The sequence below is a fragment of the Octodon degus genome, unplaced genomic scaffold (genome assembly GCF_000260255.1).
Source record: "Octodon degus isolate 3935 unplaced genomic scaffold, OctDeg1.0 scaffold00004, whole genome shotgun sequence".
Lineage (NCBI taxonomy): Eukaryota > Metazoa > Chordata > Mammalia > Rodentia > Octodontidae > Octodon > Octodon degus.
In genome coordinates this window covers 23,160,864-23,187,166 of record NW_004524580.1, presented here as the reverse complement: position 1 = coordinate 23,187,166, position 26,303 = coordinate 23,160,864, and the positions used below count along the sequence as shown (strand labels likewise).

Sequence of the window (26,303 nt, the reverse complement as noted above, 5' to 3'; positions counted from 1 at the left end):
AAGGAGGCTGAGGCTGCTGCTCAGTGGAGAGGCCCAGGATTCAGTCCCCACTAGTGCCCCTGACAAAAAGTGCGGCATGTATACACGTACCCCAGACTCTGCCTAAGGCTACTCCTGCTGTAAAGTACAGTACTTAGTTCCTGTGACTCTTGCATTGAAGGCATTTCCTAGCATCTTCTAGGATCTGGGGTTTTCAGTGTACAAATTGTGTTCCTTAACCAAAATGCTTGTTTTTTTAAAGTTGCAATATTTCCATACGCATGTGTGAGATATTGGGGATGGGCCCTGTATTTGTGCCTTAAATTTACTTATATTTCACATATGTCTATGTAGGTAGCCTGAAAGTCAGTTTATGCAACATTATCTTGTGTTCCTTTATTTTGACTCTGACTGGGCCTGGAAGGAAATTTTCCATTAGGGACATCAAGTTGTTACTCAAGGGGGAAAAGTTGCTCAGCAGCGTAAGTCACTGCCTGGCAAGCGCAGGGTCCTGAGTTCGATCCCCCATACCAAAGGGGAAAAAAATGTTACTGAAAAGATTTTATATTTTCGAGCATGTAACTTTCACACAACACAATTCTCAAATCCAAACCAAAGGATTCTAGGCTAAAGAAACCTTCACTAGCTCCAGCACTGGGGCACGGACAGGCGGTGTCTGAGGGCCCTTTCAGCCTGTCTGGTGAAGTCCGAACAAGGACTCAAGGCAGACCCCCAGCGGAAAGCCCGTGTGACTTCCACCTGACACACTGGTTTGAGGCCAGCCAGGAGGGAGGTGTGGCTTTTACCACAGACTGAGAAACATCTCCACCTAGGCCACTGCAGGCATCTGGAAGCCTCTGTGTCAGGCTTCTGTCTCCAACCCCACCGCGCCTTATTCTTGGGTAATCCTTTCCTATGAAGCCAGTTCCGAAACTAGACCGTGGGGTGCTTAGTCAGCCAGGCCCCTCCCCGCACCCCAGTGACTTTCTCCCTAAGAGCCCTCCCCACCCTTTCCCTGTTAGCTCCAACCTCACTCTGTGCAGATCGCTGTCTCTGAGGAACAGAGTAAAGGGTGACCATGTGGACTCCAGCCTGGACTCGAATGTAAGCTCTTCCGAGCCCCAGCTGCATGAGCAAGGACCGGAAGCGGGGTTAGGAAACCCATCGCAGGCGGCGTTGGGGGGGGGTGGGGGCTGCTCTGACTGTCGCATCATTCGTGGCCTGACACAGTTCCCCCGTCTTACTCACCCCGCCCTCCTACACACACACCTGTACTGTGATGTACTTAGAATTTCCTCATCTGTTTATCCCTTGACACTTAACTTTGGTCTTAGAGTGCCAGTGGTGCTCTCCTGGCTACATGTTTTCAGAGCTGGGGCCCACCACACCGGACCGAACGGATTAGCAAGTGTGAGCGCATGGCTGGGCAGCTTGTAGTGCGCAGAGACCGGATCGGGCTGGAGGCTGAAGGGAAACCTGCTCCCGGAGAGCTGCGGCTTCAGGCGTTAGGCTTAGGCAAATCAAACTAATTCAGAATCTTTAAGAAAACACCAGTCATAACATACCCTCTCCTCTCACTCTCCTGAAATAGTTTTGGACATATCGCATAGACACATTCTCCCTCATGGATTGTGAAAATTTGAGTTGTTTACTGTGTCCCTTTTACTTTGGCCAAGAAGAAATTGGCATTCAGATTTCAGCTGAAGTGATGAAGTGACTTAAGTTATGGATAGCTTATTTTTCCTTTTTTTTTTTTTTTGGTACTGTATGTTTTCTATGGTCTGATTTTAAAGTGTGTGTGTGTGTGTGTGTGTGTGTGCTCTGTGTGCACACTGACAGTCATATGCACACTGGTCTGGCTTACGATAGTTCAACAAGGCTTTTCAGCTTTATGGGGAGGAAGATCTGTACCCATATAACCACAGGGCTGTGAGGTGTCAGCCCTTTATTATAAAAGAGGCTTTGTGTTAGCTGATTCTGTCCAACTAAATGCTAATGCAGAGGCCCTGGGTGTGTTTCACACAGGCCGGGCTAAGCGAGCTGTGTTAAGTGCATTTTTGACTTAATATTATCTTTAACTGACTGTGTGTTGCTTGGGCTGTAACAGAGCACTGCAGTGTATTGGTTGTTGGCCTTCATGATTGTGTAGCAAGATGATCAAAATTCTAAATCAGTTTCTATTAAATGAGTTTCACTTTTACACCACCCTGAAGTTGAAAAGGAGTCAAACCAGTGTAATTCAGGGACCATCTGTGTATGTTTCCTCTAGTGAATTCTAAATCCTTTATGTATCAAATGAGGTATGAATTGATTGACTTAACTGAACAGAAATTACCTTTATTGGAGATGAACCAAAGTCACCTCTAGCAGGCGGATGGCGGTCATGGCCGGGTGGGGACCCTAGACGTGGCCACTGCTCACTGCAGGCTGAGTGCCTCCACGTGTTCTCTGGAGCCTTCTGATAACCTGAGAGAAAATGAGGCACACAGTGGAAGGTCTTGGACTAAAACGTAGAACATCCAGAAGTAACAGATTCTTGGGGAATTTCAGAGGTGGACTCGTAGTGAGTACAGGAGCAGTTGGAGCTCTGCTTTTCATGAAATGGAACCTGGGTAGGATGTGGTTGTACGCCGTTGTAATATGAGGAGATTCAGTGGTGCCCAGAGTTGCAGCCCTGCGCAGAAGCGCAGATGAAGCACCAGGCCCCAACCAAAGCATGCCTTCACAGGCCTCCGCACCTAAGTGTATTCCCTCCAGGGTGCACCATTGTGTTTTGAGAGGCAAAACTCCCTATTCCTATGTCTTTGTAAGCACTATGATAAACGCAGAAACCTGAGCTTCAGATAACACACACTATTTTAAGCTCACTAATTGGAACAGGTGGCCTTTGTTTGAGACTGAGTCACTAGTCAGCATAGATTTTAATTTATCTGACAGTATGAATCCCATTCAGTAAGAGCTGTTCACGCTGTGTGCTGATACCAGGTGAAGTTCTGAAAGCCGTTTAAAAATCATAGAAGACCCAAGAAGAGAGAAGGAACATGGTAGTATGTGAAGGTTTGACTTGATTGCTTGGTGTGTGCCCGAGAGCTAGGGAAGGGACCCGTACAGTGGGGACAGGCTGTCCAGTTGCTTGTACCGGGCGCTTGGACACACTTACCTGGCTAAAGAAAATGCCTTTGGTGTTGCCTTGGAGTCCATCCCATCGCTGTCCTGGTTTTGTGCGTGCCAGCGCGTCTTCAGGCATGGTGTGAGGTGTGCATCCTGGGTGGCTCCGTTTACCACACGTGCTCATGTTAACATCCCAGAAGACATCGCTGCCATAGTCAGGGATGGGCCCTTGGTTATGACTGTCACCAAGTGGATCCCTTTCATTTGCAGTAAACAAGCTTTGCATAATGTCAGTAGGGTATCTTATTTCAAGTCCTTTATAAGGCCAGACCCCCAGCTTCCTACGTGGGTACCCAGCCTCTCGCCCAGTCTTCCTCTCACATCCCATCCAGTCCTCACTCTCTGGGTCCTTTCGACTCCACCCCCTGCCCTGCTTGCTCTGGGGCATGGTCATGCTCTCTTCATGAAGGCCTGGGGCTTGACCATAGAAATCCTGGCCTAGGAGTTGGTGTGCTGGGAACTTGTCCTTGGGACTTGCAGGTCTGCCCCTGTAGACGTCAGTGCAGATGAATTCACCTTGTTGTCATTGCAGTGCAGGATGCCAGTGTGTGGTTATTTCATACTTTAATCAGGTTTTTTTTTTTTTAATTAAAAGACACACATGTTACCTCCCATCTTTGGTGGTTACAGGCCTTTCAGTGACTTGGATTTGCTTAATGCACTAGTGTAGAATACTAAGTCTCTGAAATTCAGGGATTGCTTGGCCAAAGGGCATGTGCAGTTTAAGTGATGACACTGCCAAAGCCCATGCTGTAACAGCCTTGTGTGAAACCCTGCGCTGGGTGTGCAGCAGTGCACAGGCCGGTGACGCCTGACGTAACTCCAGGAATGCCCTAGCGTGCCTAGGCCCGTCCCGCCATGGGTCGGCAAGGGCTTTGATCTTTGGCAGTCTTAGAGGTATAAAAACTGGTAGTTTATTTTAGTTTATATTCTTCTTGGGATAAATAAAGTTGCTCATATTTTTAAATTTTTTATTTTGAACTATTTTTAGATCTACAGGGAATTGCGAAAAATAGTAGCAAGCTGTCAGCCAGTTTCTTCCGATGGTCACATCTTATGGAACCGTCATACAGTACGTTGTTTGTATTTTCAGATACTTAAAAAAAATTGTGAACTATCATTTTATATAGTCTGGCCATTTATCTTTTGATCTTTTTAATAGACTCGTATTTGCTGCTAAACAGGTTGCTTTGCCCATGCATTTTACTGAACTTGGCATTCCTGACTAGGTTTTTTTTCTGCTGTTGGTAAGAAGTTCTGAACCTAGCAACTCAGAAGGCAGCACGCATTTGTGATCTCGCGTGCGCCCCCGCAGGTCCTGCTGCCCTGAGTCCTGGGGTGCAAGTTTCGCCAGCCAGCTGCGCGTGTCAGTCAGGACTTCAGCCCTAGGAGACAGGGCATCCTTCCAGTTCTGTAGCTGGCTGGCTATAGAATTCACTTTCTTGCCATCGGAGGACCAAGGCCCGTTCTGCCCGCAGCACCCTGCCCTGTGGCCCTCTCTCTCCATAGCAAGAGTCTTTTCTTTCTTTCGTTCTTTTTATTTTAGGGAAGGGTCTACAGGGTGTTCAGGGTCTCACTACTAGATCGGACTCATAGTGATCCGCCTGTTTACAGCCTCCCAAGAGCTGGGATGACAGGCGCGCACCACCACGCCCAGTCTCACTTGCTGTCTCAGCATGCCTCAGGGACAGGGATCCAACCATGGCCCCTCAGGCGCTTTAATCCGCTGAGCTATTTAGCTTGGTCTCTTCAAGGTTAGCGAGATGACGGTTCACACTGATGGTCTCTTCCTCTCTGCATCCCCTCTTTAAAACCTCATCTGCTTGGGTCCAGCACACCCCACATGCTGCCTTTGACAAACTCCAGTCAGCTGATCGGGGCATTGAAATCATGGAATTCTTGCACCCTTGCCATGTGAGCTAACACAATTGTGGGACTGAAATCCTGATTTTCTCCAAAAGACTTGCTCAAATACAAGGGTGTTGTGGTCAGGGGAAAGAATTCTGCAGACTTGACCGTAGGTTTTGGGTGTGTGGAACAGAGAGAGGGTCTTAAGCAAGTACCACGTAAATACTAACCAGACTTTGCCAGCCTTGAAGAACTTTGACAATTTTATGGGTTGTGTCATTCTCAGAATGACCTTGGACTCTGAAGTTCTTTGAACAACTGAAACTCATATTCCCAATATGTTTTTAATGACTTCTATGTTTGAATCTTTAAGCCAGTTAAATTACTTACTTCCCTTCCAGATGTCTGTGCAGTGATTCCCATTTTTGCTTATAGTTACCTGTCTTTAAAAATAGTGTTGTCCACATGTGTCCATATGTGTCTAGTTTCATTTTTATAAATTTTTAGTTTTCCGTGAATTTCAAAGCTACTGAGTTCAGAAGGTTGTGGTTCTGCTTCTTTTCTGGGTGGGCATCATCCTATCTCAACCTCCCACCTCCTGCTCCACAGATTTGCAGTTAGCCTGTTTGGAACAGGCTCGTAATGTTTAAAAATTCTAAAACAGTCACAATTCCCATATCATTTACAATAAGGAAAGACCAAAACATGGAGGGGAAAGGGTAGTAAGTATTTTTTGTGAGCTTAAAAAAAAATTTCCCTGGAGTTCTCTTTTAAACAAAATACTACCTCTCAGTAAGTTCTGTTTGATTGGCTTCTACAATTACAAGGGGTGCTCGAAGAGCTGGCTGTTAGCTTCCAGACCTGTATCAGTACCTCACAGTGCTACACGCCTATACATTTTTTTTGTAGGGCTGTGTGTGTGTGTGTGTGTGTGTGTGTGTAAAACCCTGCTCCTGCCCAGTATAGAAAACTTCCGTGTTATGCAAAGAGCCTTACAGTGTAAACAGTGTGCGCTGCTTCCCAGACCACCGTCGCTACAGTAAATAGTTGGCGGCCCGCATCCCGGCACAGATTGGAGGAGCAGGAGCTCAGCCTCGCTGCTTGTGCTGCAGGGCCCAGGGCTGCCGCCCTGTCAGCCTCACTCTTTCACTTGGCAGATATGTTCAGGATCCTCAGACTGGGCTCTGTCCTCAAATTTTAAGTTGATTTGTTGCCTATATTAGCATTGAGAATATTAAAAAAAATTCAGCTTCAGAGGCAGCAAGCTATTCATTTGGCCTAGTTATTCCTATTTGTATGCTAGTCCTGGGTCTTGCTAATCACTCACTACTTAGGGACTGTGATGTGCACCTGTGATAATTACAGTGCTGTGGCCTGAATCTGCATCTGACACAGAGCTTAAACTGTTGGCTGTGCCAGAAACTAGCACTTACCATTTTATAGCCTGACCCAAGAGCATATCAAGGGTGTAGGGAATATGCTTTTATTACATATATTTTTGTCTGGAAAGGCAGGTAATATTTGTTGCATACATCCAGCCAACCGGGGTTCAATCTCCAGCACTGCATGCAGTACTGGCGCCTGCCCTCCTGCGCTAGGTACTGCCGCCTGCCCTCCTGCGCTAGGCCGGCCACCAGGACCAGGCATAGTGGTACACGCCTGTAATCCCAGCACTGGAGAGGCTGAAGACAGGAGGATCAGTAGGAGTCTGAGCTGCATAGTGAGACCCTGGACCAAATACATAAAAATAAATAAAATAAAAATCCATCCAAAGCCTCCTCCATATGCTGGACAACTTAAAGGTACCTACAGCACTGGTTGGTATCCTTGGGTGTGGGCACCAGAGTTAAATCGAGAGCCTTCCTTGGTCAGCTAGCTCACATGTGCCCTCCTGGGAGCAGAGGGGACACTTATGCACTGTCACTGAGCCCTATTTCCGACAGGGCAGGCAGGGCACCGGAAACTTGAGCACTGAGGAATCTGCACCCGGCTTTGGCCATTTAGAGTAGGCTGGTAGCTTGGAAGTTTCTCAATTACTTCGGGCTCACATTAAACTCATTTTTAAGTAATGTTTTTAATTTTAATTTTTTTTTGTACCAGGAATCAAACTCAGGATCTTAAACTCTTAGTTTTAAAGAAAGACTTAAAATGAGAGGTGTTGAGCCTTACTGCTAATTAAGGGCAGTTTTATGCAAAGTTCACCTTCTAACAGAGATTTTTTTTCATGACTTTTATTCTTTAAGGAAAAAGGACAGGAATAGAATAAATGTGTACTTGTGGCTTTCTTTAAATCCTCAGTTTTAAAATAATTTGTGTTGGGATAATTTTAGGGTTAATAGATTGATAAAGGAGAATAATATGTGTACTATTGAAAGACAAAGAGTCACTTAATTCTAAATGCAGAGAATATTTTGTTCTCTGATACCTAGGGCATTTCAGAACTCACAGTTACTTTGTTATTACATACTTTTTAAAAAAATAGTTGTTTCTCCATTTATTTACACAGTAGCCTAAAATGAGCATGGGTGCTTTTCAAGGGCTGCTAATTTATTAAACTCAGTGGATTTTAATTTTCTTAGGTTTACAGTTGCGTGGGTTGCCAAATTTAATTTAAGGTTGAAGTTAATAACTGTCCAAAGGACATAAATGCAGTGACCTCAGATTCCAGCGTGATAAAGTAATGAAATGGCCCATCGGGAGCAGCAGCTGTTTCACAGCGATTGAACTGAGCTCCAGGAAAACCCGTATCAAATGGTGCTGATTGAATAGTGTCTTAGCTATGTTTTGTTGTTGTTGCTGAGGCAAAGTACCTGACACCTAAAGTTAAAGGAGGAAAGGATTAGTTAGCTCACAGTTTTTAGAGGTGTTGTTCCATAGTCTTTTGGCTCTAAGCAACGTGGCCCGACAAACAGGCATCACAGAGTCGAGAAATGGTTTGGGTGGAAGGTGGCAAAATACACAAGGGCCCTTAACAGCTCCTTTTTGTCCCTCTTAACTTACCTAGACTATTTAGGGTGAGTAGCCCTGGATTTTAGCACTGCACCATGGATTGATTTTTAACATTATGCACTCTAGATCCATCTGCCTCTGAAAAAGCCCCAACAATGTGTGTTGATTTGGGGCAGGGGGGCATCTAGACACAAGCCATAAAATATAGTAAGTAGACAAGTGCATTTCTAATTAATATAGCTCTCAAGCATGGAAAAAAGACATTGGAAAAATATGATTTTCATATTTCTATCACTCACATTGGGCAGATGCTCTCCTCCTAGCTTCAGTTACTTGCTTCATGAACTACATGGTCCAGCATCGCTCTCTTCCTGCCTCTGTGAGCGCATGATCTAAGTGACTGTGTATCACTCTCTAGCGTATTTACACCTTGCATGCATTAATGAGTAATACATTGTTTTCTGTAGTAAAATTTTATATAAAGGGCATCCTGTGTAACTTGATGTTTTTTCAGCCTGATATTTTAATAATTCGCCCACCTTCTTTCCTGTTCTTAACTTGCTACATTATATCAGTGTATGAATGAATCAGTTGGTGTCCAGCCAGACATGGAAAAATGAACAGATAGATGGATCCAGAGGTTTTTATGCCTGTGGGAATGTGTCACTAGGTGGCATACCTAGAAGTGACATTGCTGGGAGAAAAGAGGCTCTTCAGCTTTACCATCTGTTCTCAAACAGCTCTCTTGAGCAGTTATACCTTCAGTAGTGATTGTTTTAAAACTTCACTTTAGTGTGGAGACGTTTTCATATTAATGGTAGACTGTATGTGTGTGCATGTAGGTATTGAATAGTATCTATTTAAAGTTTATATGTGTATTTTAATTTTGTCTAAAAGCCGGTAGACAGTTGCTTTGAATTTTTGGACCCCAGAAGTAACTATGTGTCTTAGTTATTTTTCTCATGGCTGAGACAAAAATACCCAACATTCATAGTTAAAGAGGGAAAGGTTTGCTTAGCTCACAGTTTATAAAGGCTTCAGTTGCCAAGGCGGGCTGGCACATGTGGAAGACAGCAAAAGCAACAAGAGAGACAGGGCTCTTACTGTGCCTCATATTATATCCAGTCCACTAGGATTAGGGTGGTACCAATCCAGTCACTGAACTGATCCAGCAGGCATCCACCCTTAATCCCAGCATTGCATGATGAATCAATCATGCTCGAGATTCAGCCACCTCCAAAACCCCCCAGTGACCTCGTGAAGCTTTGGGGGACATCTGACCATCGCACTATACTTAGCACACATGGTCCTCACCAGCGAATAACAGCACATAAATATTCCATGCACAGAGGCCGTCACTGCTGTACCATTCCACTTAGGAATTTAGCATCTCTGCTTCTCTTCTTGCGTCTCATGCCGTAAAGCTCCCCCATTCTGAGTGCACAGATATAGTTAAAGAATATTTCCATCATCCCAGACAGTTTCCTCTTGCCCTGGCTAGTCCTTCCTCCCTGTCCTTAGTCCTTGGCGCCTCTTGACAGAGTTTGGTCCTTAGGCTTTGTCTTCACCTTAAGCGGAGTCGGGCAGCTTTCAGCCTCTGAGTGTCTCCTCTCGTTCAGCACAGTGCTGTGTGGTTCCTGTGTGTCGTGGGGAGTGACAGTACTTCACTCTTTCTGCTGTTGAACCGTGCTGGTGTATTTTTAAGAGCACTGAAGTATGTGTGTGTGTGGACAGAAAAGTCTGATGCCAGCTGCGGTTGAATATGTTTTTCTCATGCGACTGCAGTGTCCTATGATGAAAAGGGGAGAGTGTCAGCTTGTGAGCCTGCTACTTTTTAAATGCTTCTTACTTCAAAATATAAAATACATACATTAAATATCAGTATGGACACTGAGATTGGAGTGGTTCTCTGAATCTAAATCTAGTGCGTAGGGCTGGGGAGATAGCTCAGCAGTCTAAGTGCCTGCTTTGGCAAGTGCAAGGACCAGGGTTTGATCCGTGGTCCCACATGCGATGCCGGCCCTGCCCCCAGAGTGTGCTGAGCGAATGAGTGCAGGTATGGTGGCGCACGCCTGTAATCCCAGCGCTGGGGAGGCTGAAAACAGGAGGGTCACTACGAGTCCAAGCTCTGGAGTGAGACCCTGTACCAAATACACAAATGAAAAATAAAACATGTATTTTCTGAGAAAAATGGAATATTTAAAAATTAATATAAGTAAAGAAGTAAGAGATGTATTTAATAAAATTACAGTACTCTGAAAAAAGAGATCAAAGTGGATTTCAAAAAAAGGAAAGATATTCCTTGCTCCTGGATAGAAAGAACCAACATTGTGAAAATGGCCATACTCCCAAAATTGTCATACAGACAATGCGATCCCTATCAGATACTACCAACATATCTCACTGACCTAGAGAAATTATTCCTAAAATTTATTTGGAACAAGAAAAGACCTAGAATAGCAAAGGCAATCCTGGGCAACAAAGGCAAGGCAGGAGACATTATAATCTCTGAGTTGAAATTATACTACAAAGCTACCGTGATAAAATCAGCATGGTATTGGCAAAAAAAAAAAAAAAAAAAAAGACCTGAGGATCAGTGGAATAGAGTACAAGATACAGATGCAACTACAAACACACTCAGCTATTTTATCTTTGACAAAGGGGCCAAATATGTTTACTGGAAGAAAGATAGCCTCTTTAACAAATATGTGGCTCTTTACATACTGAAAACTAAAACTTGACCTAGGTCTATCACCATGTGCTAAACTAAAGTCAAAATTGATTAAAGATCTCAACATTAAAACAGAAACACTAAATCTTCTGGAAGAATTGAAAGTAGATGAAAATCTTGAAGACATAGGGATAGGCAAACATTTCATGAACAAAAATCAAACTGTATAGGAAACACTTGAAAGATAAACAACTGGGACCTCCTCTTATTGAGAAGTTTCTGCACATCAATGGAAATTACCAACAGAGTGAAAAGACAACCTACAAATTGGGAAAAATAACTAATATTCACTTGGACAAAGATCTTCTATCTAGAATCTGTAAAGAACTAAAAAAACATTAGGGCCCCAAAATTTAAAGATCCAATCCAAAAATGGGCATCTGAGATGAATACATACTTCTCAGAGGAAGAAACACAAGGGGCAAATAAATACGTGAAAAAATGTTCCATATCACTGGCCATTCGAGAAATGCACATTAAAACAACATTGAAATACCATCTCACCCCAGAAAGAATGGCAGTCATGAAGAAATCAGCAAACAACAAATGTTGGAGAAGCTGGGGGGTGGGGTGAGGGGAGGAACCTTCCTCCACTGCTGGTAGGAATGTGGACTGGTGCAGCCGTTATGGAGACCAGTGTGGCAACTCCTCAAAAAACTAGGACTGGAAATCCCGTTCAATCCACCTATCCCCCTTCTGGGGGATTTTCTTAAAAGAACTGAAAACATCATATCATAGGAATATATGTGTGTCCATGTTTATAGCAGCACAGTTTGTGATAGCCAAATCTTGGAAACAACCGAAATGCCCGTCACCTGTAGAATGGATGAAAAACATGTGATGTTTTTGTACAATGGAAGACTTACTCGGATATAAAGAAAAACAAACTTGAAACCTTCGTAGGTAAGTGGATGCAACTTGAGGCTGTACATAAGTGCAATAAACAAGGCCCACATGGGCAAATATTATATTGTCTCTCTAGTGTAAGAACTCAAAAGAAGAAATAAAAACTGAAAGGTGTAACAGACACAGTTAAATGGAAAGAAACAGAACCTAAGGATTTAGCAACAGAGAGAAAGGAGAAAAGTTAGGAAATAAGGTAGGGACAAAGCCATACATGTATATATACAAGATGGATCAGGCAACAGTCCTAAGAATTTCCATCAGGTTTTTGAAAATAGCAATTAATGGGTAGGATTCTCACTGTGACTAACTATATGTTGGTATCTGTGAACTAAGCAACAACATTGAGGACAGCACTGTGTAATACCTAAACCATGTTTTAAATACCTGTCATCTTGGTCTTCTAAATGTGTGCCATTTCTAATGTCATATCAGTTATTATTATACTCTCTTTAAAGTAAATTTTTAAAAAGGTAATAAAGGAAAATGAGAGACAAGAACAAAAATTTAAGATATCTTGAAAGCATGTGGTAATATTCAGTCATATGTCCCATCTTATGTAATTGTATCTGTTAATCTGAGTAACAGATTTGATGATAAAAATTGGTAATATATCAGTCACTCTTAATCATATATTCTTGTTTTGAAAATCTGTAACATATATATTGTTGTATGTTGCCCTGTTTCTGTCTTTGCTTTTGTTTTCCTTGCTCTTGTTTTTACTCTTGAAAATAAAATTATATAAAAAAAAATAAACCTAGTGCATCAATTCAGTAGAGCTGCTTTTGACAAAGTGTAGTACTGGCTGTTGGCTTAAACAGCGGGTTTACTGTTTTACATCTCTGAAGGCAGGAAGTCTGGGGTCCAGGTGTCTGCAGGTGGTTTTTTCTCAGGACTGTGTGGGAAGATCTGTTCCAGGCCTCTCCTCTGGGCTCATAATTGGCCTGCTTTTCTGATATCTTTACTTCAGCTCTCCTCTGATGCTGTATCCAGACTTCCTCTGCTTGTCATGCTGGATTAGGGCCCACTCTAATGATCTCATTCTAATGTAATTACCTCTCTAAAGAACTTATCCTGAAATATAGTTAAATTCTGAGCCACTGAAGTTTAGGACTTCAACGTATGACTTTTTTTTTAGGGGATCCGGCTGAGCCCGTGTGGGGTCTGGAGTTTATCCATGCCCCACAGCGGGCACATGTCTGGGAAGAAGTCCCGTAGCTTTCTTGAGATGATTTTCCTTGGAGGCAAATGCCCATTTTAGGAAGATGAAGAACTGCTGGTCTCCAGGAAGCTCTTGTTTCAGAATTATAACAAAATTATAACAATTATAATAAAAAATATAATTTTTTTTCAGAAATGTGTTTCAAAAAACCAAATGTATTTGCTGACCTAAAGGCAAGAGATCACGTCTTTTGTGTCGATTGAAAAGATGTCATATGTAGACAGGAGCATTTTAAGTTTATTGGTACATTTCAGGTATAATGATCACATTCATCATGAAGAATTTGTAACTATGCAGGACACACCCTGATTCTTTTTCCTGCTCACCTAATGTCCCTTCAACCTCTCTTCTTCTCCTTATTTACAAAATAAGTAAGATTTACAAAAGTGTTTTTACTTTTCTTTTCACATCATTTCCCTTCCTTCCTTTCTCCCTCATCCTCTCTAGTGCTCCTTCCCATTTGAACATTTTCTTCCTATTTCCCAATTTCTATTATACAGTTGGTCCTTATTTAGACTTTCAATTTCTCACACCAGGGGAAAAATGTGGTTTTTATGTGTGTGTGTGTATGTGTGTTTGTGTGTGTGTGTGTGTGTGTGTGTGTGTGTGTGTGTGATTTATTTCACTTAAGAGAATGGCCTCAAGGTGTATCCATTACCTAGGAATGTCTCAAACTAATCCTTTACTGCAGAGTACTATGCCATTGTATTTTTTAAAAACTCACATTTTCTTTATCCATTCATTGGTTGATAGGTATTGGGGCTGTTGACAAGATTTGCTATTATAAACTGTGCCACTGTGAACATGGGTGTACATATATCGCTGTGGTGTGATGCTTTCAGTTCTTTTGGAAAGATACCAAGAAGGGAAATAGCTGGGTTGCATGGGATCTCTAGTCCTAATTGTTTGAGGACTCTCCACTCTGATTTCCACAGTGGTTGCACCAGTCTACACTCCCACCAACAGTGAAGAAAGGTTCCTTTTCCCCCATATCCTCTCCAGCATTTGTTATTGGCTGATTTCTTGATAGCCATTCTTTCGGGGGTGAGATGGAATCTCAGCATTGTTTTAATTTGCATCTCTTGAGTGAACAATAGTGTTGAACATTTTTTTTTTTTTTTTTACATATTTACTTGCCATTTGTATTTCTTCATCAGAGAAGTGTCTATTTAAGATGCCCATTTTTGGACTGGGCCTTTCATCTGGAGACTGATTTTTTTTTTTTAGTTCATTATATATTCTAGATAGTAGTCCTTTGTCTGAGGAACAGCTGGAGAATTTTTTAACTACGCTGTAGGTTGTCTTTTCACTCTGTTAGTGGTTAGTCTTGCTGTGCAAAAGTTTTTTAATAAGATGAGGTCCCAGTTGCTTCTCTGTGATATTTCCCGTGTGATGCGGAGTTTTGTTCATAGTCTGCCTGCACTGATGTCTTCAAGAGTTCTATCCATTCTCTCTTCTAGCGAATTTGGTGTTTCTCTTTTAATATTTTTATCTTTGATCCATTTCAATTTTAGTTTAGTGCACAGTGAAAGATACGAGTCTAGTTTTAATCTTCAGCATGTGAAAAGCCAGTTTTTCCAGCACCATTTAGTAAAGAGGCTGTCTTTCTTCTAGTGAAGGTGTTGGGTACCTTTTTCAAAGATAAGGTGGCTGGATGTGTCTGGACTTATTTCTGTATCTTTTAATCTGTCCCATTGATCCTTGGGTCTGTTTTTTTTTTTTTTTTTTTTTTTTTTTTTGCCAGTACCATGCTGGGTTTTGTTTGTTTATCACCATATCTTTGTAGTGTGATTTCCAGTCAGGGATTGTGTTGCCCCCTGCTTTGCCTTTGTTGCCCAGAATTTCCTTTGCTTTTCTAGGTCTCTTTTGGTTCCAAATTAATTTTAGGATTACTTTCTTTAATTCTGTGAGATATGCTATTGGGATTTTTTTGGGATTCCATTAAATCTGTATGGAAGTATGGCCACTATATTGGTTCTCCTACCCAAAAGCAAGAGATGTCTTTGCATTTTCTGACATCCTCTTCAATCTCCTTTTTCAGAATACTGTAGCTTTCAACATAGAGGTCTCTACTTCTTCATTAGGTTGATTCCTCCAAGGTATTTCAGTTTTCTGGATGCTGTTATAAAAGGTGATGTTATTCTAATTCTCTCTCAGTGAGTTTGTTACTAGTGTACTGGAAGGCTGTTGCTTTTTGAGTGCTGACTTCGTATCCATCTACACTACTATATTTCATTTTTAAATGTAGAAGTCTTTTTTGAGGGTTCCCCCCAAAACTGTCATGTATCGTGTCATCCTCAAATAATGACAATTTAACTTCTCCTTTTCCTATCCTTATTTTTATTTCTTTCTCTTGTCTTAATTGCTCTGGTTATTGTTTCCTGAACTATATTGAATAAGAGTGGTGACACTGGACATCCTGGTCTTATTCCTGATTTTAGAGTGAAAGGTTTCAGTTTTTTGACCTGTCAGTATGATGTTAGCTGTCAGTTTGTCATAGATGGCTTTTATCTGATTGAGATAAAAGCATCTATTCCAATTTTGCCTGGGTTTTTTTTTTTTTTTTTTAATCATGAGTAAGTGTTGGATTTTGTCATACGTGCTTTTTTTCTCTGCAGCTGTTGAGACAATCATGTGATTTTTGTTCTTATCTCTGTTAATATGCTATGTTGATTGTGTATATTGAACCATCCCTGGCTCCCGGTGATGAATCCCACTTGGTCATGGTGTATGATCTTCTTGGAGGTTCACTGCATTGTTTGCCAGACTCCTGTTGAGGGTTTTTGCATCTATGTTCATTGGGGAGATTGACTTTAGACAGGACCATTTTTCTTTTGGAAATGGTATCTGCAAATGGCATATTAGTAAGGCTGACATAGATGAATAGGTTTTTTATGCCAACATGGTATGCGATATCAGCTTTACGTGGAATAAAACAATTAGTAGGGTTAAGTAGATAAATCACACGTATGGTGTGAGCGAGGAACGGAGGCTCAGGTGGGGTTAAACCTACCACTCAGTGAGAAGGCCGGCACTCCTGGGCCCTTGGTGCGTGTGCGTGTGAGCAGGCAAGGAACAGCAGCACTGCATAGCTCTCATCCCCCTGCCCCGGGGGTAGAATGCTGCTGGCTGTTCTATTTTCTTCTCTGGACTTTTCCTGTCTTTCTGCCTTTTCTAAAACAGCCACACTTTTCAGTGTAGTCCAGTGTGTGCGAATGGCTAACTCATGGCAGGTGATCAGGAAAGCCTCCACTCACCCTCCTGCGTGTTGACAGAAGCACCCCTGTCCTGAGGAGAAGGGGAGAAATCACATCAATGCCACCACTGTCTGATTTACTCACCATTTTGAGGGGCAGTGGTCTGGGGCAGTGGTCAGGACCTGACTCTAGAGTTCTGGGCTTTCTCCATTGGCAGGCCCCTTCTGCAGCAGGCCAGGCACAGCGTGGAGGTCTCCGTGGAAAATACAAGGGGAAGCTAGAGCTCCCTTCATGGTCCTCAGGGCAATACTGTGTGCCCGGTGCTGTGGAGGCTGGGATCAGTGCCCTGAGGAGCACAGGCTTGGAGGAACCAGTGGTGGCCCTGCTGCGTGACAGGGAGCTCTCTGGGGCACACTGACTTGGCTCCCCAATCTCGGACTGGAGCAGTGGGTGTCAGCTGCTAAGTCGTCCTACCCCCCCTCTGTCATCCTCGGAGCCTTCTGCAGGGGTCTTTCTTGTGGTTCATGAGACAGTGGTGGGAGAGGTGGACAGATGGGACCGATTTTCAAGGGCTTGATAGCTCCCCTCTGACAGCTCTTTGATAAGTATTTTTTAATGTGTTCTGTATCTTTTTATATCTGCATGTAAAGAAAATACTAAATCCTAGGCGTCACAGATAGGTTCTTTGATTTGACTCAGATGGAAGACGGGATGCTGCAGAAAAGGGAGGAATGGATAAGTTAATTGTCATGGCAACCAGCAGGTTTTTATAGTGGAACACTGCCTTTGTAACCCAAATCCGTCACCTTTTTGCTAACTACAGAAAACAGACTGACGCAAACTCAAGAAATTATAGTACCACCTCTCAGCGGGGCTTTATTTGCTTTTTTGGAGCCAATCTTGCAGTGATTTTAGCCCCTGTCTAGCATTTCAGAGCTGAAAGATAACCTTTAGGATTCTGCAAAGGCCACAAATGTGCAATGATTGTTTTGATGATTGTGATTTGTCACTACCTGTCCCCCCTGCCTGGTCTGCTCACTTGGAATGAGGATGTGTCTGGGAGACGTTACATACCCTGACGCACAGACTCCTGCATGAGAAACATCTTCCATGTCTTAGCAGCTTTGCAACTTGACCGTCTGTGTCTTGTTTCTTCACCACTGCTCAGGCCTAGGATGCTTAGACCGGCTCCCTCCTGAAGTTGCTGCAGGCAGGCTCATAGCCCACCCCTTGCCATCTTTGGGGCTTCCAGGAGAGGAGGGCCCTTGTGGTTTCCTTTCAGTAGCTCTGTGGAGGTTTCCCTGGAGTGCAAGAGGCTGGTTCACGACTGACCACAAAGAGCCCTTGTGCAAGCAGGTGGAGTTTGGGTGGGACAACAGGGACCTCCTTGGGCACCCGCGGCCACGGGCAGGTTTTTGTTGAAGGCACCTTGAGCTGAGCAATCATGCAGGCTGCTCGTTTCATCCCCTAGCGATGTGGTGTGAGAGGTGCTCCTCACCTAGCGCAGGTGGAGGTCGCTTGCTCTGGGACTGCTGGCCGTAGTAGGAGACAGCAGGTGTTCTCTGTGTCCCCACACGTGACATGGAAAAGGAGCTATCAGACGCCCCTCCACGGTGCTGAATGGAGATGAACTCTCTTCAGCCCTTGGCTGGCTGCTTCCCCCAGCAGTTGTCTCCTCTCCACCCACCTTCCCAAGGCGGGAGTGCAGGGTGCAGAGGTGCCAGGCCGGAGTGTGCACAGCAAGCACGCGTGTGGACTGTGCTGGTGGCAGTCAGCTTTCAGCCTCTGAGTTCAGCAGACATGTGCCAGGCATGGACTGTGTCCCAGGTGTCCCTAGGAGCAAAACAAAACTGCTGCTGCCTTCCTAGCAGAGCAAGGAGACTTGTAGATAAATACAGTACACAGTGTGAGAAAGTGGTGTTAAGAGCAGAATCAAAAACTAAGTCAGGGAGGAGGTTGGGGGGCAGCTTAAAACTGAGACCCGAGGAGTGGCAGAGGAAAGGCCTGTGGTAGTAAACCATGGTGTCCAGGGAACACTGCCCGGAAGTGTGCACGTGCTGTGGTTCCGGTCATGGTACGGAATGCAAAGTAAATGTTTAGATGAATAAAGAAAGGAGAGGAAACGAGGAAGAAGTGCATCCAGAGATGCATGTGTAGACTCTAATATTTGAGTTCACACATTTCAACAAGACAGCAGGACTTTTTCTTTCCACAGTTCAATGTTTAAGTATATCAAGTGATTGCTTTAAGGCCTTGGCTACATTTTTTATTTAAATAAGTCTAATTAAGGAAGACATGTATTTCTATTTCCATAGTTTAAAATTTATCTTCTCTCTGCTTTTCTCATGTAGAAAAGTTTGTTCAGAGATACTCATTGGTGTTTCTACTTAGGTGATCTTTAAGAATAAAGTTACTGAGATGATCTTACCAAAACTTTATTCATATATTTGGCTGAATCAGCTCAAGAGCTTTCCCTTTAATGGTCATCCTGACTTTGGGGAAGAACTGGAAGTCACACAGGGCCAGGGCCAGTGGGCACTGGCTGAAGACGCACTGTAGTGTTTTGACGAGCTCGCCTTCGTTAGATAGCACTCAGCAGCAGCATTCACCAATGTTTTTTAATCGACCTTGTAAGGATCCTCACGAAAGAGGACTTCCTGACCTGCTGGGGAATGAGGTGGGGCAATGGGAAAAGTGTGCTTGAAGTCAGGGGAGGACTTCTCTCTTTTTTACTGGTATGCTTGTGATATATAATAATTACATTCTTCTTGAGAAATTGACATGTGTACATATGTCATATATCACATCTTCATCATTTTTATTTTCCCTTCTCCCCACCTACCTCCTCCCTTCTTCCCCAGATTGTCTTCCTGTCCCAAAACGTCCACCTCCTTCTTTCCTAATCTTTGCTCGTTTATTTTGCTTTTTAATTATTTATATTCTGGGTTTGTCATGTACGAGAAACCTGCGATATTTAAGCCTCTGTGTCTGATTTAGTTCACTTAGCATTGAGGTCTGAAAATGTGCCCACTTTTCTGCAGGCGGCTCAGCTCTATTCCGTATGGCTGAGTGGTGCTCCGTGTGTGTGTACCACACTTGCTTATTCGTTCATCTGTTGATGGGCTTATGAACCACTTCTATAGTTTAGTTGTTACAAACTGTGCTGCAGTAAACGTGGGTGGATGTGTATCCCTGTTGCACGAGGTCTTTCACTCATTTGGGACGATAGCAAGAGGAGGTACGGCTGGGTTAGATGGAACTTGTAGCTTTGTTTCTTGAGGACTCTCCATGTGGGTCTCTAGGGTGACTGTGCTAGCTCACATCGCCACCAATAGTGTATAGAAGGGCCTTTTGCTCCCCTGCAGCCTCGCCAGCATGTGTTTCTTTTTGACTTCTTGGGGATGACCATTCTTCTGGACAAAGTAGAATCTCAGTGTTGTTTTAATCTTTATTTCTATAATGGCCAAAGATGCTAAACATTGTCTCATGGACTGACCTCTTTGGCTATTTGTACTTCTTCTTTTGAGAAATATCTATTCATTTCAAATTTCATTTATTTATTTATTTATTTATTTAGAGACAGGGCCTTGTTACATAGTTCAGACTGGCTTTTAACTCACTGTGTAGCCTGGGCTGGCCTTGAACTCTTGGCAATCCTCCTGCCTCAGCCTTCTAAGTGCTGGGATTACAGGCATGCACCACCATGCCCAGCAGAGACCCCCCGACCCTTTTTAATATTAGGACAGGGTCTCCAGGGTCTTACCGCATAGATCCGACTCCTAGTGATCCTCCTTGTTTATAGCCTCCCAAGTGCTGGGATTACAGGTGCGTGCTACCATGCCCAGTCTCAGTCGCCATCTCAGTATGCCCTGGTGGGCGGGGCCAGCACTGCAGGTTCAGGTATCAAACTCCCATCCCCTGCGTCTGCCTAAGCAGGCGCTTTAATCCGCTAAATTATTTGGCCCACCCAAGACCAATTTTTGATTGGATCTTTTATTTGGGGAATCTGATTTTACTGAGTTCTTTATATATTCTAGGTATTAGTGTGAGGGGTGTATATTTTAGGGGGGATTAATGGTGATCCTTTACTGTAATAATTTTTTAAAATTTAAAGACCATGTATTCTGAATTGCTGGGTCTTAAGGTAATTTTCTGATTAACCTTGTGAGGAGCTGTTAGTGTTCTCAAAATGGTGGCACGGGTTTGTATTCCCCCAGCGCTGGCTGGCACTCTGATTCTCCACATCCTCACCAGCACTTACCCCTATCTTTTCGTTTGTTTGTTTGGTTTTGGCGGTACTGGGGATTGAACTCAGGACCCTGTGCTTGCCAGGCAGGCACTTATTCTACTGAGCTATGTCCCTGGCTCCTAACCTCTATCTTCTGACCACTGAATTTCCTATGCGTGTGAAGTGGTAGCTCACTGGTTTTACAGTTCTCTTTCACTGAAAGTAGTTGGGGCCAGGGATATAGCTCAGTGGCACAGCGCCTGCCTGGCAAGCTCAAAGTCGAGAGTCCAATTCCCAGTATCAAATAAATAATAAAAAATAAAAGTAGTTGCTCCATTCATTATAGAAAAAACTGGCTATAGGGCCGGCCTGATAGCTCAGCAGACTACAGCACCTGCTTCGGCAGAGCGCAGAGGCTCAGGGTCGATCCCCAGTGTGCTGTGCTGGCCCCGCCCGCGGGGCGTGCTGAGAGGGCGATTGAGACTGGGCGTCGTGGCCATGCTGTGTTCTCAGTGCTTTGGGATGCTGAAAAGCACTGAGAATCACTACGTAGTGAAACCCTGTAGACCCTTCCTAAATACAAGCAAAAAAGAAAAACTAGGTAAAGTATCCTCAGCTGAGAGGCTTGCAGGGGTAATGGTGTAACTCTAGACTCAAGTCTCACGCTTGGCCACATGCTTCCCAGTCATGTTTTCAAGCTGTTTGCACAGAACCAGTGAGGAACCATGGCGAGTTCGCATAGCTTAACTGCCTCTCCCCACTGCCACCGTGCAGGACAGGTGCAGAGCCTTGAGGGCCTCCTGTCATCTGTCCCTCGAGGCTGGAAGGCCCTGGGCAGTGCAGTAGCACCTGCAGGGGTGAAGCAGCTGCCTGGCCCTGTGTTGTCTTAGGCACGCAGGGCATTTGCTCGTGCTTCTTCCAGGAGCGTGACTGCTGCAGCGTCAGAGCTGTAGTTGCTAAGAGCAGTAGCCCCTGTGCCAGCAAAGATCAAGTCCATGGCCCCTTTACAGACCGGGTTTACAGACCAAATTCTCCCATATGGAATGTGAGGCCAGGATGGGTGAGGGAAGAGCTGTGGTGTTGAGAACCCAGCACCAGGCACGTGCGCACAGGAGCCCGAGGGAGCTACCCAGCCGCACTCGCAGCACCTGACCCCTTCTTTGCTAAACAGATGACCATGCCTGCGATACAGGGTTCTCCCTGTGGCTTGGAAATGCCCAGCTGATGGTAGGCACTCAACAATTGTTAATTCTCTTTCCTTAAATAGCTCGGCTCTTAGTCTCAGATATTTTTTCTCTAAAGATTTAGTCCAGCTTCAGTATGGCAGAACACAGGATTGATTGTATTGTTTAGAATCTTTTCTTTCAGAGAAGTAATGAGCTCTTGGCGAAAATTAAGTATTGGTGGAAATGAATATTGCAATTTGGTAGCTGCTGATTGACATATGTTTGCTAAACAGCAACTTGAATTTCAGAAAGCTTGCCTAAAAGAGAACAAAATGGAGAAAATCCTAAGAACATTTTTGTGTTTTTGCCAGGTATTTATTTATAAAGTCATCTCCTTTGGAAAAAGTTTTTATAAAACAAAGGCTAGCTTTGGCTCGAGAGTTCAGGTCAGCCCGCATGGAAGCCTGAATGTCAGTGTGTGTGAAGGGTGGTGGACTTGGTGACACCTCTTTGCCTCCCTTCGGGTTTTTTTTTCTTTAATTTTTGTTTTATTTTGTTTTGATAATGTTTTGAAAACTGGTCCTTTGGTCACTATGTCTTTTTTTTTTAGATCTACAGGGAAGTCATAGTAACAGACTTCATGTCTGATTGGGCTCCATGGCAACAAAGGGTTGTGACTTTATTAACAGAATCGAGCATGCCAAGAAAGGTAAAAATCAGAGCCTGGAAAATGTCTGACCAGCTGTACAAGTTTAGGGGACCCTATGCCCTGGAACCGCCCTGGGACTGAAAGGTTTTCCCAGTCAGCATCCATCTCCCTTATGAATCTGCATCCCACCGGGTTGTTATTAAGGTCATGAAGATCAGAGCTTATTTTTTTAATCCATTTGCATCCTGGCTTTCATTCATCTATTCACTCATTCATTCATCCTGTTTATATCTCACTATATTAAAAAACCTAAGCGGTAGTGATAGGAACCTAACCAGAGCAGATTCTGATTTTAAAGGTAGAAAAGCAGTACCGCACAGCCTTTGTGGAACTGATTACAGCTGGAGATTGTGAGACCAAGTGGGAGGCCCAATTAAAGGCAATTATAACTGGATTGCATGCTCCGGGAGCCAGAGCGGCTGTGGCTGGCTGCGTGAGCTCCAGCTGGGGAGCTGGTTCCCATCCTCCTTCCAGGGTCAGCGTTCCGGTTCCAGATCCTTGTGTAGGGCCTCGGTAGCAAGTGCCGCTGTCTATCCCTGCAGCAAGGTTTCAGGTTGTCACTGGAAGCAAAGCATGCGATTTTTCGAGTTCCTTTGCTGAAGATACTGATGTGTGACCAGGAAATGGGAGACCTTCGAGTCATCCTGTGTCCCTGCTGCCCCTGGCCGGGTGCCAGTGAAGCTAGGATGATAGGGAGTCTTGTATTTCTCCTACTGAATGTGAAAGTGAAAGGACTCCAGTGGAGCGGGAAGGTTGGTGTGGCCATTCACTGCCAGCTACTTATCCTTGCCACCAGCCGCGTGTCCAGACCTGTGCTCTGTGCTCAGGCTTCGTTATTCACTCACTTCCGGCCTCATCATGGTTAATCAGAAACCTTGCAGATGCTGTCATGCTGAAACCAAAACAGTACTGGTCTAAGGAAAGGATTAGCTCACCGTCCTCTAGTCTCTTGGCTGTGGTTAATCAGCTGTGAATGCTTCTGAGAAGTGACCTAACTCCCTAGGCCTGCCCTTCCCTTACAAGCAGGAGTTTGACCTGCACTGGTGTTTACAGACTTCGCTGTTTACAAGAATAACCTGGGGCAGTAGTTTCAGAAGACACGGAGCCTTTCTTAGAGAATCTGATTCACTAGGTCTAGGGTGGGGAAAGGCGAGAAGGGGCCCGAGTGATCTTACTTTGAGCTGGCCTGGAAATTCCAAGCCCGCCCAAAGGCTCCAAGCTGTGGTGAGCGCAAGCGTGCAGGGAGCGTGGAGGCCATGAGGCCCGGCTGAGCACATCTGCCCCTACGATGCCCACCAGATTCCCAGTGGTCTGGGCCCAGCCTAGACAGGCAGTGACAGCAGCCCAAACTTGAGAAATACCGGCCCTGTCTAGCTCCCCTCAGTGCCGAGGACAGTGGGCTGGGTTTGCCTATCCCAGAGCCAGCTCCAAACCCCAAAATCAGTTCTTGAGAGCAGTTAGTTTTACATCTCGGAGTGGTACAGTAGTGAGTGCCTTTGTTCATGGAATATTTATGTGTTGTGGTTTGTTGGCGAGGACAGTGTGTACTAAGTGCAGCTACTTCTGGTGTACAGAGCCCACTCCAGTGACATCTGAATTACCTGGGGAGCTTATTAAAAACATATAGCTTGGATTCGAGACCCAGATAATCAGTATATCCCACACCGGACCTAGGCATCGCTCTTGGTGGTGGTTTTTAACATGAAGGATTTTGTGGTATTTTTTTTCCTCCTAAATAAAACTAAACACACATCTTTAGCCCAAGGGGGATGGTAAATGGTGACTCCAAAGTAGAAGAGGCTGTGACGCGTAGAGTTGGGGCCTTAGGAGAAAACGCTGATCTTCTGAGAATCTGAGTTTAATGATTAAATCATCAACTGTGAACGCAAGCACATTTCAGTGTGCTTCTCTGTAGAGTTTCTACTAGGGCTGAGTTTTCTGTCCTGATTAACAAAGATTAAACAACAGTGTTAAGTGAGGTATATCATATATCATCTGTGTGAATCCAACCAACTTAATCTAGAAGTTCACACTTCTAGGAAAGAAAAAAAAATATATATCATAGTACTAAAGGACTTAAGGTGAAAAGTAAAGTCCTTCCCAGTTTCTTCCTGCTCCTCCAGAGCTGGTGAGGTATCATTTCATGCGATTCTATATGGAGTGGTCTCTCTTACAAAGCACATCTATCCAGTGTTTATTAACGAGTCCCTGTGGAGAACTGTACAGTGTGAGTTCCTTTAGGGTGACTTTTTCCCATGTTTTGTTTTGTAATACTGTATTTTAAAATCTTTATATATATTTTTATAACTATAGGTAAATCTTTCTTTTTTCTTGTGGTACTAGGGATCAAACCCAAGGCTTTGCACGTGCTAGGCAGTATCCCCAGGCCCCCATAAATGAATGTTTTCAAAAGCAAAATGTGGGGTCAAGAACACACATATTTTACCTAAGGTAGGTGCGAATATCCCAGAGCCTGTGCCATCTTGCTGGGGCTGGGGGTGTCATTTTTCTGTCACAACTTCCCTGGCTCTGCTGGTACAGCTGCATGGAAGTGCTCAGCCCTGTCCCTGTCTATTCCCACAAAGCCTGAGACTCACCTATGGACCCCTGGCTGGTGGGATTAAATGAGCTATCTTGTGAGAAAGGGAGGGATTTTAGAAATACCTGAAGTGCTCCAAGGCAAAAGAGAACAGAGAATGACTTAAGAGAGCAAGTATCTAATCCTGAATTTGCAAAAGGCACCTTAGGTCACAGAGAGCCCAGATCCAGAGCTGGATTAGAAAGAAAGAAAGAAAGAAAGAAAGAAAGAAAGAAAGAAAGAAAGAAAGAGTGATCAATCTATCTGGGTGAAGCATTATGGTAGCAGGCTGCCCTCAATTTTGAGCATCTCTGATGTGGGTTGTGGTAAGGGCCCCTGACTGCGAGAGAGAGAGAGAGAGAGAGAGAGAGAGAGAGAGAGAGAGAGTGTTCAGTGTGTATATGAGAGTCCTGTTTTCGAGTGGAATGACTGCATCTCAGTAGCCTGTGGTTAAGACTGCATGCATCTCCTTGGTGTGCAGGGATAGCTGGGCAGACCAGAATTGAGTCATGGAGGGACGTTGCTGGCAGGGTGGCAGGTGTCATCTGAGTTGGGCAACTCTCTGTCTTCATTCTGTGCCCTCTTGGCAGCAGGTTGGATGTGGATTTTATGCACACAAAATCAGTTATTTAAGGCTGGAAAATGCATGTTTGTTTAGAGCAGGGAAGAATTGGAAAATAGCTTGGATCTGTATGCCAGGAAGGCGTCAAAATCTTCAAGGTTGGTTAAGAAGGATAGACAGGTATACTGTGTCTTCAAAAGGAGACACTCAGGTCCAGAAAAACTGGAGAGCAGCAAGAACCTCAGGTTAGGGCCGCACACACGAGGGCAAGACACTTAGGGACGCATCCTCTTGACCATGTGCCCTGTGACCAGGATGAAAGGCCAGGAATAAGGAAAGCCCCACTGCCGTTAGCTCTGAATTGAATTGTTTTCTCTATGTAATGAAAATAGTTAACGAAGGGCCAGTGAGATACCTCAGCGCATTAAGTGCCTGCTTAGGCAAGCACAGGGACTAGGGTTCAATCCCCAGCACCACATGCTGCGCCAGCCCTGAGCGTGGTGGTGCACGCCTGTAATTCCAGCAGCCCTGGGAAGACTGAAAACAGAAGGATCACTACAAGTCTGAGCTGCATAGTGAGACCCTGGACCAAATACATACATTCAAAAAATAGATAATGATCCAATTACAGAGCTTTAAAGCAATTAGCAGTAGTTCTGTATAAGAAATTAAATTGATTTTTTTAAAAAGATATGTATGGCCGAGTACTGTGCAGGGAAGAGTCTAGGTTTGCTGAACTGAGAGATGGGGAGCGAATGTGAATATGGAAAGCTACCAAGAAAGGGTCAGAAAAGATGCAGGAAGTGACAGTGAATGTATGTTAGCAAGAAAGTTGGAAAGAAAATATCCTTTTAGAGACATCCAAGATACATTTAGACTATTAAAGAAGTAGTAAAAGTAGGTAAGACAAGTTGGAGCCCAAGTTTAAAGAGAAAAAGGAGAAGGAAAATGAACAGGGTCATATATGCCACTGATGGTCAGTCTAGGTTTTTAATCTTACTGTTGAGATGCCTTTTATTTTTCTTTTTCCTTTTTGAGTACCAGGAATCAAAGTCAGGAC

At 44.1% G+C, this 26,303-nt stretch overlaps 1 protein-coding gene across 4 annotated transcripts in view; it reads left to right on the top strand.

Annotated features, from left to right (window-relative positions):
* The window catches only part of Tmcc3 (transmembrane and coiled-coil domain family 3), a 287,348-nt gene that overhangs the window by 220,839 nt on the left and 40,206 nt on the right, over positions 1-26,303 (top strand). For 2 of the 4 annotated variants that reach the window (XM_023716453.1, XM_023716465.1), the window contains exon 1: positions 21,275-21,455. The exons of the other annotated variants lie outside the window; for them this stretch is intronic. In XM_023716453.1, coding sequence (XP_023572221.1) covers positions 21,453-21,455 — 3 coding nt within the window. In that variant the 5' untranslated portion in view covers positions 21,275-21,452. Of the gene's footprint in view, positions 1-21,274; positions 21,456-26,303 lie in introns of those variants that run through there. 4 annotated transcript variants of the gene reach the window in all.